Below are 19,958 nucleotides of genomic sequence, written 5' to 3' on the forward strand. Positions count from 1 at the left end.
GAACAAAATTGATGCCGACCACCACATCATGTCCGATTATTTACTCAAACAATTACATTTATATCAAAATTAATACCGAGCACAATGTGGTTAAGTTTGTTGACCACCAGCAACAGCAGCATAAAGGCCTGTGCGCACATTTCCCTCTACTTGTTCTGCAGACTGTTCGTTCGTTCATTCATTCAATTCATATGGATCAAACAAAACAAACGAATGCATTTACATTGGAACGTCGACAGAACAATTACGAGTGTGATATTTCATCCGTTGAACGAGTAAGTGCATTACGTTAAATTGAGATATAAGTGGACAAGTGATAGATGTTTTGTCTCCAATTTCGCTCTGTTCTCATATAATACCTACCAATGGTACTAAAGAGATCCACTGAAATCGGACTGCTGGTTTATTTAGTCTGCACAGAAATACCAATGGTCCGTGTAAAAAAAATCCGTTTTAAAAATATTCCTATAACTCCAAAATTTGAGAGAATTCTGAACTTTGATTTGATCATTTTTGGAACTTTAAAAATATTCAAGTGTAAAAAAATTTTTGAACGAAGTATTTTTCAAGCAAAACTAATTCTATTTGAAAATTTTACTGGTTGGAAGAACAAAAAAAAAAACTTGACACCAATTATGAATTTTTTTGGACTTTTTGTAAGAACTTTTGAAAAACGAGGCCTGGAAGTTCAGAATTCGCAAATTTTTCGAATTTCGATTCACTGTCATGAACTTTTTTTAAATGAGGAGGGGGCCCCTATAGATGTATATATAATATATATATAGAAGGACTGCACGTGAGCAGAGAGACCACCAGAACCACAACCCGCAATAACATAGGAGTGGAATCGCAGTTAATTTGCTCACTCCAAGTGTGTTTGATTCCCCTAATTAATTGATTGCTATATATTGGGTTCATGGTGCAGCAGCATGCATAGATGGTAATAATCAAGTGTGTGCCCTGCGCGTTTATGCATACCCGCGGTGTACTCAGCCTATAGGTATACATTACATACATACATTTAATATCAAACTGCACTAGCAACTCTACCGCTCTACGAATTATGTGCCAACACTCGACGATCTATCCCATTCCCAACTACTTCATTACCGAATCACTCGTTTTCCTGCTTGCGTTTTATAATTAAATTGTTGGGGGTATAAATTAAAAAAATGATTTAATTAATTGGGAATTTAAATAAATGAAGCATAAAAAATAATTGAATAAACTCACCGAGATGGCCGTTCTCGTAGTAGTCGCCATTGTCGAGCCGGTGCTTCTTGAGAGGAGGATGTCCAGCAGCAGCAAGATGACTCGCCGCTAAACTCAGTCCCATAGATGCTCTCTTTGGCGGTCTCCCGGGCCTGGAGCTGCACAGTGGTAGAGAGTTACTGTGGTTAGAGACAACCGTCATCGAGGTAACGATTTACCCCGTCCGCGACTTGTCGATTTTTTTGAGCTCTTACGTCACAAGTCGTATATACTATTTTTGTATATACTCAGTACTTGTGTCACTCACCTGGCGCTCTCGACTTTTGTTAAAATAATCGCTACTAATAATTTTAAAGAAAAAAAAAATTTGTTTGTCGTATGAATGTTTCGAGAACTAGAAAAATTATAAATATTTAAAATACATTGTCAATAATACGTTGCAACATTTAATCAACACCTTTTAAATTTATCTGAGGCAAAAAAGAGCAGCTTAGTCAGTGAATTAAGGTGGCAGCGGTGTCCATTTTTCATACAGGGCCCAGGCGCCAGAGTGGCGCACACTTGGTTATACTTTTTTTTTTTTTGTTTTATTGTTCACACAAACTCTCCTTTAGTGCAACACGCAGATAATTTAAGAGCAAGACAACCAGCCTAAAAAGTTCTCTCTTAAGTTGTTATACCACGGTCAAGGTTCTCATTTCACTCTCAAAGTCACGCTCTAAATCCCGCGTAACATCCCTCAAGCCGATCTACCTTTTTTTAAAACGACTCACTGGAGTCATTAGTGCCCAGTTCATTCATTCATTAAAAAATAACAATAGCAGATGTAATAAAAAATAAAAAAAATAAAATGATTAATGTGTATCATTGTACACCTCGTGTGATTGGTTTCTTTGCTCAGTGATACATGAGAACCGCGTTTGTGTAAGCGGGCAATCTCATAGTAGTCAAGACAGATTTGTAAATCTAATTTTTCATCCTGTCTCTAACCCTCACCAGCTACGCCGGCTCTTACAAACCTTCAGACATTTTTACTTTCTCCCTCTGATTCGTTTTTAAAACTCCTACTCACTTGGCACCCCTTGTACTCACTACTGTTCCCTCCTTCTCCTCCTACTTCACCTTCGTCATCCCATTCTCATTCCATCCCGAGGAACAAAATCTCAACTTGCCGCGATATCGTCCGGATGATTCTCATGACGCGGTCGGTTATGTGCCGTTGATCTCTTAAACCGCTTAGCTTCAGGTTACACCGAAAACAAGAGCGCACTCTCAACTCGCAAAACGATTAGCTTATCGTAATTCTCATTTACTTTGTATACTTTTTACTTTTATTTAAAACCGACTTTGTTGTAATTTTTATTTATTTTTATTGCCCATTTAACTCGACAGATAAATCTCACATATTTATTTACAGATACATTTAAGTGCCAATAAAGATAATTAACAAGCCCGGTGTTAATCAACCGCGAAATTATTCCAGCCTTTTATTAATAAAAATAATATATTTTATTTACTAAAAAAAATTAAAAAGTTCAAGAGTTTAAATAATGGCATGCTGAATATTACAGATCACGAGTATAATTATTCATTTATAATAGTATAATAAAATGCAGTAGATATCTATGTCGATTTCATTGAAATAATTCGTACGTAAGGATTCCAACTGGTTGGAATATTATTCGTTACGCAAATCAGATCTCCGCAATTATACACGCTACATGCTATTAAATTTGCATTCACCGAGGGCTTTGATCGCTCTTATATATTTTTTATACGCGTGTACGGCTGCCAGTGTCTAGATATTAAGATCTAAGTCTCGATATCAAGAGGCGACACACATCGACATCAAAAATTCCATCTTTACATCAATAGAACCGTCTGATCAATTGATACCGTTTAAATTACCGCAAGTGAGTCGCGTTATAAATTACCAGTTGCGTGTGGTATTTGATTTCTTGGTGCCAGGTGCTGAAATCCAGTCTATCGAGGCTTCGATGATTTACCGATCCGACTAAAAGTGAACGATAAACGCGCAATGAAATAATTGGCGCGAAAGTCGAACGACTTTTGAATGCAAGTAATTTGTTTTTGAACCTCCGTATGCATATATTTTATTAATTATGGAATAAAAGAGAGACGGGGCGATCGTTAGCACAGATAGTAATTTTTAAAAGATTAATAGAGAGGAAGTTGGCGGATAGGAGCAACAATATGAGTACAAGAGTACAAGTACTTTCTTACGAGTGGCATATCACAGAGCAGAGGAGCTGGAGGAAAAAGAGGAGAAAAGAATAAAGAAAATATTTTCATCGGGCACGAACGTAAGATAATGACCTACCGCCTAGCCAGAGAGTTTGAATAATTCATAGTTGGCTGCGAAATACATTCCACGGATCGTTAAACTAAGACTCTACTGGGACTTTGATACGCCGTGTGAGAATCATAAACTACTCTGTTGCATTCGCGAATTTGAATTGAACAACAACAAGCATCATTTATCATACGCGCAATAAAATTTAAACCCCAGAGTGGGTACTGTGCCCGGGAAATTGTTGTGTCGGTGCACATGCGGCCTCGAGTGTAATGGAAAAACAATAAGATGAAGAAGAGATTTATTCGATTGCTTAATCCGTTTTTATGTTAATCTCAATCTTTTATTAGATTATTTTATGTGTATATATATTTATGTTTATGTTTGTGTTTTTTAATTTTAGCTCATGAAAGGTGAAAAATATAAAATGCAAGATCACGAGCTCTGGAGTGGTGTGCGCATATACATCGCGCTTTCCACGGAAGCGAGCGCGTAATTAAGACAATTAAGCTACTCGCTATAAATCACACCATGCTCATCTACTCTTGGATACGATATCAGATCAACGATCTACACGCGTTCCAGCGAACGAACGTACCTACGCGCTCCTATGCTACACTCGATTCCTTTTCCAACCTGATTTACGTTCAATAGCTCGTGTTTTTTATTTTTTTTTTCAAATATTATTACCAACATTAACAAACCGAAGGCATTTAAATGGAAGGAAGAAAAATGGCAAGCTAGCTATCTCGACTAATTAGTTGATGAACATGAGCATTTTTTCAGGAATTTAATTCTGGGGGAGTGGAGGAGGTAATTAAGTTATCGAGAGAAGACGAACCTGGAGATAAGGTAACGCGGAATAGAGGAGAAAGACAGAGATCGCGTAAACTGAAACGGGTTTGCTGGCTGCCATAAATTGTCAATTTCGAAGTCAATTTGCCCAGGCTTACCAATCGACTGCCGGTTAATTTCAAGGTGAATTGTGTCCAATATGGGTATATTATTAATGGCTCGTAGAAGGACCGGGGGTTAGGGTGTGCACTTGGCACAGTCGAGGGTTGCAACCCCGTTTTCGCGCATTGAGCGAATCTATTGCTCATAGCAACCGAGTTTAGTTTTAGAGTTTGAGCATTACTCTTTGGAAATGTGTCATAACTGAGATTTAATTCCTCGAGTATCAAAATGCATATACATTTTTTTACAGCCAATAATTAAATAAAAATTTTTTGTAATCGAGGGAGAAAAAAAGGGGGTAAATTGACTCTCTGGGTCAAAATGAACAGTTTAAAAGTTTTTGCCCACGTAATTTTATTAAAATTCCACCGAAAGGTCGTTGCCTTTCAAAAAACATTTTTTATTTCTCGAAATTCAGACAAAGAATGCCAGTGTATGCATTTATTTATCATCAAAAATTTTATCTTAAGACATCCTGCTACTAGTCTTGTGCAAATAGATTTAGTTAAATATTCTCAAAAGGAAGCGGTTTGTTTACTCCCAAAAAAGAAAAAAAAATATAAACATAATTCCGGAAGTTTGATAAATATATGACACAGCTTATAAACTTTGAGTGTATGAAAAAATCAAAAGCGAATGTATTATAAAATTATGTGGGGAATTTTAGCCCTCGCGTGTCATGCTTGATAGAACTTTATCCCCATCATTTCAAATACGCTTCTTTTTTTTTCCCTAAGTCTATTTTTTCTTACTGTAACCATCCATATACTACACATTTTATTATTATTATATTTTTTTATATGACTATTATTGCAGCGTCAGATTTCATAAGAACCTTACAACTGGTAAAATGATACGCTATTTTTGTTATATTACTATTGTTATTGTACTTTTTTATTCCATTGATATTGAAACATTTATATGAATAGATATATGTCGATGTTGATTCTCTTTTTGAATCAATTTTTTACGGCTTATGATTTTTTTCATTTATAAAATTACGTAAATAAATATGTAGTCAACGAACTAAACAAATTTCGCGTTAAGAAAAATAAAATTTTATTACTGTCTTAAAAATTTTCCATAAAATTTCGTCGCATGCAATCCACCTGATAACGACCTCAATTTTTGTCAAGTCTTTTTCCAAAATTACTGCTTTCAAGATCATTATTATTATTATTACTATCACTATTACAGCCCAAACCGTGTTACCCTGGATGCTGGACTTGATGTTTGTCGTAGCAGCCCCTCCGTTCGATTTCCCGGTTTATAAACTCAATTGCCACGGAAATCCAAAATAAAAGCCTATGCCATTTTCCGTGACATCACTCCAGCCACCAGCCGACTGCTATCTTTTGTTATCATTGTTCAGTCCTTCTTTTTCTATATCTAACTATTTTTATCGTTTTATTTAGTTTCATCTTTATTTTCTTTCTACTGACTTTACTCTGTTCTCTGCTCTCTGCTCATGATATTTTCCAAATTATAAATTTTTACGAGGACCTTTTGTCGCCCCTATTTCAACTTTCGTAAGCAATGTGTCCCATCACTCCCACCCACAAAAAAAAACTTTATGCGATTGGATTTCCACGGATTTCACGCGCCAAATAGAAAAAAAAATGTATATATATACAGATTTCATCTTTAAATTTCTAGCTGACTGTCCATAAAACTCCAAAATTTTACTCCGATAACTGTAACATCTGACGTAGCCGGAATTCAAAATAATAAATAAATAAAATAAAAGGTAATTTAAGAATTTGATGGCGTGTATGAAAGGAAATAATATCTTTCGGGTTCGTTTGAGGTTACGGTACTATTAAATATGTGCTTGCTGGCGTTCTTATCCCCCAATATACGAATGCGGGCCGTGTGTACGGAAAAGAATATTTTCTAATAACCACAATGTAAAGCTGGGGTGCCTTACACAAAAGAAATCTTACGAAGAGCAGTCGAATACGCGAGATAGTGGCGGGGGAGTTTAAAGGAAAGGAAAGGAAAAATAAAGAACAAGTATATAAAAATATATGTGTAGAGAAAGCCATAGAGAGAGAGGAAAAGAAAGTCCGTGGGGTAAGGGGGGAGTAAGAGGGTTTTTTTGCAGTGGGTAAGGACTTATCTTAGTAATATTGGATTAAAACTTATGCCTCTCTCGGTCGCAATATGTTATTTTTATTGCTCGTGGCTTTGCATAATATTCGTTGGGGTGGTTTTCCTCATCGCGTCGCGTCTTCGACCGGGCTAATTTTAATTTTTTTATCTTCATACACTATATAGGATACCCAGCCTCTACAACGGGTGTGTAAGCTCGTGGGATTATCAATTTCAACGTAAATTATTTATTTATGCTGCAATTTTATCAATTACATGAAAAACTTTTACAACTACTTTGAAATTTGCTAATTTGGAAGGGCGAAAAAAATTTTTATTTGTGTGTTAGATCGAAATTTGTCCATTTTCACATCACGTGATTCTATTGGAACACATATGGAGTTGTAGGTTATATTTTTCTCTTTAGCCTGAGGCACGTATCAATTTCCACAGAAAAGTTTTCTGGACATGGACAAAAAATATGTGAGAAAGGAGATTTAATACTTATGTCGGGACATGTCTTTATTATTGATACTATAGTGATATTACAAACTACTGGATATCCTTTAGAGTTTTTTTACACGCAATATGGGCATTAAAATTGAAGGATAAAATAAAAAACAGATGTGTACATATATGTACGAGGAAAAGGAAACAAGAATAATTGAACGAGCGATGAATTGCCGGCTCGCACGATGGATAAAAAATATGTGAAGCTTAAAAATAAAAACGTCAGTTCTCGTTCCAGTGGGTTTGAAAAAGAACATATATATTTTTGACATGAAGGATGTCATTTTATGATTTTTATTTGTCTATAGTTTTTTTCGTTTTTATTCAAATTTTTTACGCCGAATTAAATATAATTCCCAATAATGTACACAGTGCAGACACGAGAGACATAAACAAACGCGTTCCAAGCACTCGCACCTAATCCTGTCAATCTCGAGAACGTGGCCTACTCTATACTCTAGACGTGTAATCCTGCCAATTTGTGAGATGAACATATCCGAGGAAAGATTATCTCTATGAGTTTTGTACACTCGCGAGCAATTGCAAAACTTTTATTTATTTTCCTCACACTTTTTTCTCAATAATTGCAAAAAATAAAATTTATAATGACCAAAAAAGTACAAATATTTTAAAATGCATTCGAAATAATTGCCTCTCATTTCAATGGCTCCACGATAAATCCACGAATTTTACGACTCTCGGGATAAATAATAAACCAGAGTACAGTTGGATGCTGAATGGAAAACTGCGGGGTGCAAATGAAAGTAAACTTATACCCGAGTGTCCACTGGTCAGCTCGTCAGACTTTTACGACACGGCCTAACTCTCCCTCTAACAACCCAAACGCATGTCCAAATGTCAGATTCATATGTAATAAACGTTACTAAATCAAGAAACCCGCGACACGAGGGTCAAAACGCTCGCAAATTCGAGATTACTTCAATTTTTTTAATAATTTTCTCATAAACAAAACTTCGAATCATAATCTACCCTAATTATAATTATTATTTATCAAAACTAACTTTCATTATCCTGTAATTTAAAGTTTTGAATTTCTAATACTCAAAATTTTAAAATTAAGTTCAAAAAATCTAGCACTGGGTATACAGTGAGTTTAAAACTCATCATTGAATAAATTTAATCACAAAAAAAATGAAAAGAACGAAACCTTTTATTCCTTCGTTTCTTATTCCGTGTACTCTGTCTCTGTACTCCCGAGTTTAATAACGATAATTAATACCGTAATTAAGTAAAAGCGCCTGAAAGAAAATAACTGTCAATGATACTTAATTTGAAAGTAATAGTATAAAGAAAATAAAATATATTAAAATTTATGGCATCACATAATACATAATATATATATATGAGCGCGTAGGTACTCATCAAGGTGGAGTCGACGATCAAATAACGAGCTTATTCAATTTATTATATTCCAAGCACCGCTCTTTAAATTGTAATTAAATATTAAACGCATCGTGCATTTAACATTTACATGTACACCTGCACAAGTGCAGCCTTCACAAGTCCGCAAGCTGCGTCGCGGTCATTCGATTTAATTTTATTTTGAATCATCAACCCAAAGTATCTCAATTTCAGCTTTTATATCCAGTCACAGCACATATACATAACAAACCTCCGAAAAAATTATATAAACCAAACACACGAGATGGTAATATCGCGTGTTACTTTGCATACTTAGACATGTCCACGTCTTCATAACTGTCATTTACCTCATGCTAAATTGCTAATTACTCGTTCCATATAATTCATAAGTGATGACTCTGCACTAGATTATTTTAAACGTCTTTCTTACGGCTTGCGAGTTCATTTTATCCTTCAACTGTAATAGTGATAATTAAAATTATAATTATAATTACAATTTTAATTATCATTGCAATTATAATTCAACCGTGAGCGTCTATAGTATGGAGTCAGATTGAGTTACACGATAGTAAATAAAATATATAAGAGGAGGTAAAGCATTAGAAATGAACTTGCTGACAAGGAAGTACATTAAGTTCAATTGGATTTATTTATTCCCACGCGCGACATGTACGATCCTTGTCACGTGCGTGCGCAGGCACGCGTGCTAACAAACGCGAGCTGGAACTGGATCATAACGCGTAGCGGTGAAGTATGTAATACTACTATATTGCATGTACTGAGTCTGGGTGTATGCATATACATATATATATGATATCAATGCAGCGATCCTCGCATCGATATATCGCGGACAGGACAAGTCGCTTAGCATAGAGAGCGCGTGGACGTTGTCGGTTTGCGGTTGACCCGTGCCCTGCCGCACTTGGATACCTCTGTGGTTATATGAGCATGCCGACGTTGCTCAACTATTGTTCTCATTCATTCGTCATCTCGCTTGGTTGTTTATTATTTTTTATTATCATTATTATTGTCCGCCTGTCAACCGTAACCGATTCCACTTTGCATTGTTCGGATAAAAAATCACTCGATGAATTTAAAATGGACAAAAAAAATTTAATCATCGATTTTACTCATATTTTTTATTTCATTAATTTTATTACTGTCATTATTATTTATTATTGTTGTGACTTTTTTTTTATTGTACCGCGATATCAGATGGGATAAATTTAAACGCAATAATAAATGATGATAAAATCTTAATGCTTGAGTGCATACACTTTTTTCTTGAGCAGTTGTACGGAGTGAGGATGATGTTTGTGTCGATCATAATTTAAGTGGACGATATATTAATTCAACCGGAAGACGCAACCTGGTTGCAATTGATTTTATTAGTTTCGCGCCCTCGAAGGCGTCCAATCGTAACGAATCAGTCACACAGTTGGTCGTTTAGCTCTCACTTATGTCACTAACATACACATTAATATTCATTTATCTATCCGTACAGTCTACAGATCTCAGCAGTTTCAGACATGAGTCTAAAAATATTAATACTGACACTGAAATCCTTGATGAGTTCCGAGTGTCCATTTTTACAGCATTCAAAAATAACTTCACACCTCGGCAATCAAATTCGCGGGCTTTGAATTAACTAGAGGATTTATTTTCAACCCACTCGCGTATGCACATATGCAGTCATCGAGTTACTGAGTTAATATGAGTACTGATACTGATACTGATGCAGATATTGATATTGATATATGAGTTTATATTGTAGGGAGGTAGGTATCTGTTATAATGACGTTGTTATTGTTGTCATTACGTTTCCATACACACGCATATCCGCATGGATATAATTCGTCGGAGCAATCGGCATTGTAGAAACACGATTATCAGTACAGAGGGATGCTTTCGAGGCCCACACCGGAGTCGCTTTATCTTAATGCCAAAATCAAATCAGCTCGCATGGAATTAGAGATGGCATTACGGGCTCTATCGGATGTGATGGGGCATATGCACTGCTCTGTTCTGCACTACTCTATTCTGCAATATAACCTAACACATAACACACAGTAGCATCAACAGCACACCCTCTGCGAAAACGCAAGCGCACCCTGTCGGCACCCTGTCACAATGCTCATATGTAGTATTATAGAATAGAATATATGCAGAAGGGAAAGCTTCGAGGAGAGAACAATGCAACAGCGAGATGTGTGGGGTGGTAACACGAGACGAACGCGCATATTGGATATGATATTACTGGACAACAATCCACTGGATTCTGCTCCACTCTACCCTACTACTCTATTCTGTCTATCTTTATCGCGTCGACCGCTAAATGACGGAGTTCCTGATGCCCAATGTCAGAACAATTCATCGCAGAATATGCTCACATCTAGACATTACCCCATTGATATTAACCCTCGTTTCTGTTCCTCATAGTTTTTTATATCTATTTTTTAATACTTAATCCCTTGATCTTTATTTACTTTTGGTGATGGAATTAGATAAAAATAAAAGACTGAAAAAATAGTCACGAGCCAATGGATTCATGATTTTTTACATTTAACGGTTCGTTGGCTCCCGATACTTGCGAGCAATCGAGCGTAACTTGCACCCCAAGACCAGGATTGCTGGTCAAAACACGAAATGTAACCCCCGAGGACTCTCGCATTTGTATTTACTGCAGAAAAATGATATAAAAAAAAAAAAGTTAAACTCGAGGAAAAGCCAGACTTGAATTTTTTGAACGGCGCTTCCTTATAAACTAATTTGGCAACCGCCTACTCGTGACTCGGTGCCTCGGTTATATTTCATGCGCTCTTTCAAAACTGCTTACAATTGAATTCTCTCTTTCCATTACCTATCCATTTGTATCAACATTTATATTTACATTTACATTTATATTTGAATAATGGGAAAATAAAGAGTCGAGCGCGAGACAGCGGGGTATAAGTAAAAAGGGAAGAAATAAGTAAAATGAAAATAACAAAAAAGTAAATTTTCGAGTAACAAATGCTATTACATTTTTAAGCGTTTCGTTTTCAAGCCCGCCGGGTCTGTTATACACAGAGTGTATAATATGTATATATCTATATATATGTAGCTGAAGAAAAAGAAAAAATAATGTACAGATGGAGTGAGTGTCTTCGGGGATTCTTTCAGATATTTTCGAGAAGTCGATATAATGGGTTTGTATTAACATTTAGATAAAGCTCACCTTAATATTATTCCAGTGTTTCATCTCCTCCGGGCTTTTATAAACCATTCTCTCGTGTACTATTTTTACCCCCTTTATCCTCGTCATCATCATTATAATCATCATAATCATCTCGACGTGGATCAAAAAAATGTACACGCAGTTTTTATTGATCGCGCCACTAAATCAATTACGCAAATTAATAAAACTGGAAAAGAAAAAATCCTCACTAATGTTTCAAGGATTTTTTGTTGTTCATTAAAAATTTAACAATTTTCCGTTACGTTTAAATTTACATTAGTTTTTTCTACCCTCTAACAATGAATTAGTGAAATTCACTGCGAATCAGTGAATAGTCACTACTTCTACAGCTATAAGTTAATCACTAATTCAACCAGTGATATACTTATAGCTGATTTCCAGTGAATAATCACTCATTCGAAGTGAATTTCACTGATTCATTTTTAGAGAGTAGGGAATAATATTGTCGAGATTCTAATCGCCCGGAAGAAGTTCGAGCGGAACTATATAATGAATCAAAATAGTGTGAAAATTTTTTAGTCTTTTAAATTAATAAAGTGGCCTTGGTTTAATTTGTATTTAATAACAAAAAGTTGTTAAATAACTCAGTTATTATCACTTTCACGGTCCAACAAACGAATAAGGCAGCAATGCACTTTTTCATATTTGGCATACAAGTGTATTTGCAATCGGGATATGTATAAAAACTGTTTATTAATTTTTTTATTTGCTGCCTACAAAACGGATCTAACACCTCCCGTTATGGGTTAGCGCTCTTGTTAATTGAGGATTCAAAAAAAAATTTAAGACTAATTATTGAAAATGTAGGACGGTAGTAAAATATTGTAGAAAATTATTATAACAAGAAATATGAGACCTTATTATTTTGTTTAAATTAAGAATTTACTCATAAAAAGTAGAACAATACACAATCAACACTTTTTTACCGTAGGAAAAGTTGACTTTATTTTAAAAATGATTTTTATAATCAACTTCGAAATCCGAAATTGTACACAGAAAAAAAGGATTTCTTGGCGCAAAAAATTTTTACTTGACCCAAGAAATTTTTTGTATTATAAAGTGAAAACAAAACTTTTCTTGGGATAAGAAAAAATTTTCTCGGAACAAGAAAAAAATTTTTTAGGCGAGAAAAAAATTCTTGAGCCAAGAAAAATTTTTGTCTTCAATTCATAATACAAAATATTTCTTGCACCAAGAAAATTCTTTTTTTCTGTGTAATATCTCTTTTTCGAAAAATTCCCTCGAATTTCTTTAATACGGCTCGAAATCACGTTTTGATAAACTACTAGTCGTGATATAAATAACAATAATGACAATTCGTAGAATAAAATACCGTTCGATTGTCAATTACTTTAGATAAATTTATTGTTTAGTGTAATAGGCTAGAATAAAGTTGATTGCAAAGGGTTTTTTATTAAAATTTAGTTGTAAAAATATATAGATTGTGGGTAAAGATTGTCGTGGGTCAGCTTTTATGAGCAAGGCGTGTCACCATGACTCGTGCGAAGAATTACTTGGGCTGAGCGTTAACCACGGTGATTTATCGGACTTGCATGCGAATCTGAAGAGCGCCAGCTTGAGACACGCACTGTCCCATAACGACTTTAATACTGTTTTAATTTTCTTTATCGCTAATTTTTTTATTTTACATTATCGTTAAGCAAAAAACTAATATCATAATTTGCTCATAGTTTCCGTAATACTTGAGCACTCAATTACGTACCCGAGATAGAAAATATTATTCAGCGATTTAATTTAAGACATTTTGGCAGTATTTTGTAAATGAAAATGTGTATAAATCTAAAGATATAAAAGCTAAACATTTAATAGAAAGTTTAGCAAAGCCCTGGGGTCGCGTTTTACGAGGTAGCATATTTCTGGGTTTCTGGACAAGACAAGACCGAGAATTGTCAGGCCACCCAGAGTGTAAGAGCAGTCAAAATAGCATTAGAAATCATAACGGGTGATTGTCCGTATATACGCGACTAAAGTTATGAAGCAGTTAAAGTCTGTCCCTCTTCTCTTTCTTCGCAAAATTACAGCTATAGAACTCTGTTTTCAGTTATACTACAGCAAGTTATATCTCAGAGAGTCGTTTTCACTGGGCTAGCATTTTCTCAACAACCCTAACTAGCAGTTGCTCCCGTCTTATGGAATAATTTAGATGATTGGACCAAAGGGGACGCATAACCCACTATCCCGGATGTCACTCATTGTTTCAGATATATATTGCAAATATATCTACATGTATATGCGTACATGTTTTGACATTCATACGTATAATTTTATTCTACATATCTCAAACCTGTTCTCGAAACATTCATAGGGAGTTTTTCTTGGTGAATTCGATCCGACACATACCTGTAACAAAAATAAAAAGACACAGGTTAATTCCAGTGAATTATCCAAGATTAAAACGAAAAGTTACAAGACAAATCGATCGATAAATCAGACAGGCATTAGGCTTTATTACACTAACATCAACATATATATGTATTTATTATAGTCTCTTATACACGAACCAAATTATTTATTTTTCGTTCCTCTCACTGATGCGCACTCTCCTCTTTTGATTACGATTTATTCGAATATCGACTCGAGTAAACCTACTAATTTTACTGCTAAATGCTGAATAATGTCTTTTATTACGAGTATATTAATTATTGTAAATGCTGTTTTATTTAATCGATTAATAAATTTGTTTTTCAGATGATACTTTATTGCTGATCCACAGATTCAGATGTTCGTACCTGAGTTAAGGCTGAAATTATTCAATATCCGTAACCCCGTCCAATAAAATAAAATAATCGGTCAATTTTTTTGAGCCTTAAAAAATTTTAATTTTTATGAGTTAATGAATTAATTCAAAAATAAATAAAAGATTGGAAAGTAAAGTAAGCAAGCAAGTAAATCCAGCTAGACTGTATCACCCTCTGACCCTCTAAATAAAATGACCCGAGTGACCGGGACATCGACAGCAATAAACTGTCTCATCCTCGTTCACTTTTCTCCGTAGCAGCGTGTCCATAAAACTTGGAAACAATTGTCTTTTATTGTTTTGTTGTTATTTAATTTTCACATACCCGTTGTCTACCACACGCACACAACTCTGGCATGAGCCCTAAATAATTTACGACTCTCCGATATATCTATATATATTTTTTCCTTTTTTATACACACCTTAAATGCGGGATTTGCGGAAAAACATTTTCCGTATTGTACAGGATATATCAAACCACAGCACTATAATCTTAACACCCTACTTAGTCTGCTCGGGGAAATGAGACTACACGAAGAATTATTGCCACGATAGGTTCCTAGATTTACGATCACAAAGACACGTATTGTTTTCTGGTATTATTAAACTAAATGCTGATATATTTTTAATAAAGAAAAAAAAAATAAATAAATAAATAAAATAAAATAAATCAAAACTAGTTGTCATCTGGTAAATTAAAGACACGTCAATGGATCTCTCTCCCATTAAATAACTTTGTCATGATTGCCTGATGGTAGCTCTATTTTTATATCCGTTCGTATGCAGGAAGTCGTGGCGGCCGTTTTGCACGTTAGGGGACCCAATACCATTGCATACTTTACTCTCTTTTACTAACTGTTATAACTACTAAAAGTCTACATACAATACGTATGTACTCATATATACATTTACATTGATTTATAAACATCTATATATATATATGTCTCCCTTGTTTAACGGTAGCAAGAGCCCAATGAAAAATAATTATTGGCACTAAGTGGACGGTAGTTAACGTGCGAGTGAGGTAACATGTGTGACAGACGAAGCACGATGAGATGTAGTTACAGCAGGAGTTGAGCATTGACGACCACGAGGACGGGTAGAGTAATTCCACACACTCAAATCAATCCTCCTCAAAAAGAGGATGCGGATTCATTGGCTAGATAATTCATCCATTTTTATTGCGTAATCACACACTCATCAGACACTTTTATAAACTCCACCAGGATTTCATCAACTAACGGTCCTTTATTTCTAATAACAAAAAAAAAGCAGATAGAATATTTAGCTTATTTGCATGAGTTTGTAACTCGTCGCCCAGCTCGGCCTTATCATCGTAATCGACAAGTGGTAATAAAATCGCCGGGAATTACTGAAGAAGATGAGATCCCATCTGTTGCCTCGGGCATTAAACATTTACTCTACGCATAAATGTACACGTACATATATTTATTTATACATATATATGTATGTATATTCCGAGGTTGAGTCAGACTCGACACCGAGTAATAAATAAATTCCTTGGGGAAAGAAATGAACATTGTGTTGAACATATAAATAAACGGTTTACGCCTGGGACTTTAACGCGAGTAGATATAGACCCTTTTTCTACTCAACTTTGCTTTATTTACTGTGTCTTAGCTTTATTTTTATACTTCTCGGCCGTAGTCGCCTCGAAACAGTAATATGATCAACGATGACTTTATCTCCTGGCCCCAGTCATCGCCATTGAATTATAGATATCGTAAAACCCAGATCTACAATCAAATGTCTAGTGTTATTTTCTATAATAGTGTTAATCTTTCCATCATCCTCTGAAGCTGGCTCACATAACGGACTATTATGTCTGTTTCTACAAATGCTGTCCACAGATTTAATACTATTTTTATCAGCTATGACGAAATTATAATTGTAACTGCACTTAATCACATACATTAACTCTCTAATAAATATTTCAACATTTCAACCCGTTAACTTTTCTGCAATCTAGATTAAATCGACCAAGATATATCGGCTGAGGCGTAAAAAAAATAATAAGTCACGTTTTTACTGGCATTTATAAGTCAGCGTTAAGGGGTTAGGGGTAGTCAGAATTTTCAAAAAATCGATTTTTTTTTTTTTGCATTTTCTTAAAGTATAATATTTTAAAAATATTGTGTGAAAATTTGAAGTGAATCCGACAAATTCTTTTCGAGTTATTTAACAATGACCAAAGGACGCTCGGGTGCTACGTGGCATTCGAGAGCAGGTAGCTAGAAACAGCTGCAAGCAACCGACTTTTCGGGTTTCATTGTCATGAATATCTCCCCATTTTAATGTATTTATAATTATATATATATATATATATATATATATATATATCCTTCTACATATATTCACAATTTGTAGGTAGTACAAGAACTGAAAAATAATTTTTGGTTGCCAGTATACCTGTAGTCGTTGCACTGATCAGTCGATAGTTTTGTGATAAATTATTTCTCAAGTGAATTAAATTATTAACCATGGGACGTGATTCTAGAAAGGTTTCAAGAGAACTTCGGAGTTCTGAAAAAATTAATAAGTCGCGTTCAGTCAAAAGAAAGAATGTTTTTAATCCGAAAACAGCCGAACGTGATGAAAGTATTCAGAGTACATCTTCTAAAAAATTAAAACAAAACACTGAAGATGATGTACCTGAAGACAGCAGTACTGAATTTCGAATAATAAATTTTATTCAGGTATTCACTGCAATTTCTGCTCTTATAAAATGTAAAAAATGTGATGGAAATGTAGTGTTTCAAACAGCAAGTACACGTGGGCTGGGATTCAAAATTGTAGTTGCATGTAATAACTGTGGAAATGAATATATTCCTTCCTGTTCTTTCGTTGGGCATTCTTATGAAATAAACAGACGTTTCATTTTTGTAATGAGAATACTAGGAATAGGATACGAAGGATTGTGCAAGTTTTGCGGCCTGATGGACATGCCGTCTTTTTTAGATAAATCTACGCATACAATTTTACTGAAACAGATTTTGAATTGTAGTAAAGCCGTCGCAGAAACCTTCATGACGAAAGCTGTGAATGAAGAAAAGCAAGCAATGCCAACAACTGAAAATGAAGATATAAATCATCTAACTGTATCGGGAGATGGAACCTGGCAAAAACGGGGATATACATCGTCATTTGGAGTTTCTTCTATAATTGGCTATTTTACTGGAAAGATTCTTGACATAAACATTAAAAGTGCATATTGTAAGCTATGTGAGTATTGGAAAAAAAAAACAAATACTGTTGAGTTCGAGGAATGGTATCAATCGCATGAAGATGTGTGTTCTGCTAATCATCAAGGGTCTTCTGGGAAAATGGAGGTGGATGCGATGGTCGAAATGTTTTCGTATTCTGAAACTAAATATGGAGTTAAGTATGCCAACTATATTGGTGATGGTGACTCCAAGACCTATTCAGGAATTATAAAATCAGATCCTTACGAAAATACAACTGTAAATAAAAAGGAATGTATAGGGCATGTCCAAAAGCGGATGGGGAGTCGATTACGTACGCTGAAGAGTAAACAAAAAGGTCTTGGTGGTCGAGGTAAGCTCACAGGAAAATTAATAGACAAACTAACTGTGTACTATGGTTTAGCAATACGCCGGCATTGTGATTCTATTGAAAATATGAAATCTGCTATAATGGCAACCTTTTATCACTACGGCTCGAGTGATGAAAAACCGAATCATGATATGTGTCCAAAAGGCGAAGAATCTTGGTGCTCTTACCAGCGCGCTGAAGCAAGAGGAGAGCTTGATACCTTTTCTCACGATTATTCTCCTTTACCTTCTGATGTTTTAAAAGCTATCAAGCCTATATACGAAGATCTTAGTAATGAAAATTTACTTTCAAGATGTGTAGGTGGATTCAATCAGAATAATAATGAAAGCTTTAACCAACTAGTATGGAAAATATGCCCAAAAACGGTAAATACTAGTTTTACTATCGTACAAATAGCTGCATACGTTGCTATGTGTATATTTAATGAGGGTATAAATTCATTATTAGTCTTGATGAATACACTAGGACTTAATTGTGGGCCTAATTCTCATCGGTATGCAGAAAGAATGGATGCTGCACGTATCAAAGTAGCAGATAAGCGCGCTAATGATAACACCCGAGAAGGTCGATTGCAACGTAGGCACCAGCAAATCGATATTTTGGAAGCTGCTATGTCGGCTGAAGAGCTATTATATGGTCCAGGAATAGATGACTCAGTGTAAGTTATTAAATAATTCTTATAATTCGACATAAATCCATAGCAAAACTTTAAATGCGTTTTTCTCAAAACTATGTTTTCTGAACTGGTGATCACTGTAACTTAAAAACTGCTCGGTAGATTTCAATAAAATTTATTGTACTTTTGAAATACATTAAAAACTCGTGCCTGATCGAAGGATTTTTTTTTTTTTTCAAAATTTCGATTTTTTTTTAACAATAAACTGTCGGTTTTTTTCTCGAAAATTTGAAAAAAATTTCCTGAGGCCGCCATTTTGTTAATTTCGAAAAAAAAAAAAAAAGCTTCGATCAGGCACAAGATTATCTATTAATAAAACTAATTTTTCTTGTCCGATTGATTTTAGATGAATCTCCAAGGACTTATGATGATCACCGCAAAGGACTTCGGGAGGAACGGGCTCTACAAAAACAGCGATAACTTTTTGAATTATTAATTTTTTTTTTTGAAATTTTCGTGAAGTCAAATCGAAACGTGTTCTAATAAAGCTATGTTTTTATTTTTGTCAAATAAAGTAATTAACTACAAAAAAAAAATTATTGAAAATCATCATTTTTTCATACCCCTGAGTACCCCTAACCCCTTAAATAAACTAAGCCGCAGATACTTTGATTTTTTGTCCCGAGTCATTAAAGCGCAATTACTTATTTTAAATAACGTCTATTCCTAACAAGACAAGACACTAGACCCTGGTTATGAGAGCCTTGACTGCCAGCTCGTTAGTGTCACATTCAGACTATTTTTTTTCCTTTTTCATTCTCAATTTAATTATTTTATCACAAAGATTGTGACTGCTACGGGAAAAACACTGCGCGAAATAAACCCGCGGCAAATATAACGCGTGCGTGCGAGACTCGGTCTGTTACTTTTAAAGAAACGAGCAATAAAACAAATCTCGTCCGGAAGTGCACAAGAGTTGACACCTGAGTCTTGAGAAAAATTTTAGTTTTTTTTTCTTTTAATGTTCTTTTGAGAAGAGGACGAACTTAAAGACTTTACACTTACAATTGTACTAGTATTTTAACGGAAGCAACAGAGATATCACGCTCTCCCAGGCACAAAAGATCTTTTGTTTTTTTATTCCACACTCCCACTTGGTGTAATCATACCTTTATTTTTTCCTCATTTATTTTCCTGGTTTCAAATCAACGCAAATGATCGTATACCTAAAATCTTAATATTCATTTATGTTAAACCAGGCGTTAGTTTTTTTGACGTGGATTAA

General features: G+C 34.8%; 2 protein-coding genes across 8 annotated transcripts in view; one reads left to right on the forward strand and one right to left on the reverse strand.

Annotated features, from left to right (window-relative positions):
* The window catches only part of LOC130667723 (dachshund homolog 2), a 150,501-nt gene that overhangs the window by 87,288 nt on the left and 43,255 nt on the right, over positions 1-19,958 (reverse strand). For 4 of the 6 annotated variants that reach the window (XM_057469536.1, XM_057469534.1, XM_057469533.1 and 1 more), the window contains one exon: positions 1,234-1,370. In XM_057469536.1, the coding sequence (XP_057325519.1) occupies positions 1,234-1,370 (137 nt within the window). The remainder of the gene's footprint in view (positions 1-1,233; positions 1,371-19,958) is intronic. The other 2 variants (XM_057469535.1, XM_057469532.1) reach the window with 1 other exon arrangement.
* On the forward strand, positions 16,625-19,303 carry LOC130667725 (uncharacterized). Of its 2 annotated transcripts, none has more exons than XM_057469538.1 (3): positions 16,625-18,422; positions 18,505-18,715; positions 19,080-19,303. In XM_057469538.1, the coding sequence occupies exons 1-2, from the start codon at positions 16,965-16,967 to the stop codon at positions 18,508-18,510; spliced, it is 1,464 nt and encodes a 487-aa protein (XP_057325521.1). In that variant the 5' UTR covers positions 16,625-16,964; the 3' UTR covers positions 18,511-18,715; positions 19,080-19,303. The 2 variants fall into 2 exon arrangements, with proteins under 2 accessions (XP_057325521.1, XP_057325520.1); XM_057469537.1 differs by having other exon boundaries at positions 18,523-18,715.

This window comes from Microplitis mediator, chromosome 5, assembly GCF_029852145.1.
Source record: "Microplitis mediator isolate UGA2020A chromosome 5, iyMicMedi2.1, whole genome shotgun sequence".
Lineage (NCBI taxonomy): Eukaryota > Metazoa > Arthropoda > Insecta > Hymenoptera > Braconidae > Microplitis > Microplitis mediator.

Coding starts and splice junctions, on each gene's coding strand:
- LOC130667725 (XM_057469537.1), top strand. CDS start 16,965: ATGGGACGTGATTCTAGAAAGGTTTCAAGAGAACTTCGGAGTTCTGAA. Junction 18,423..18,522: donor GGAAAATATGCCCAAAAACG/GTAAATACTAGT, acceptor TGAATACACTAG/GACTTAATTGTGGGCCTAAT.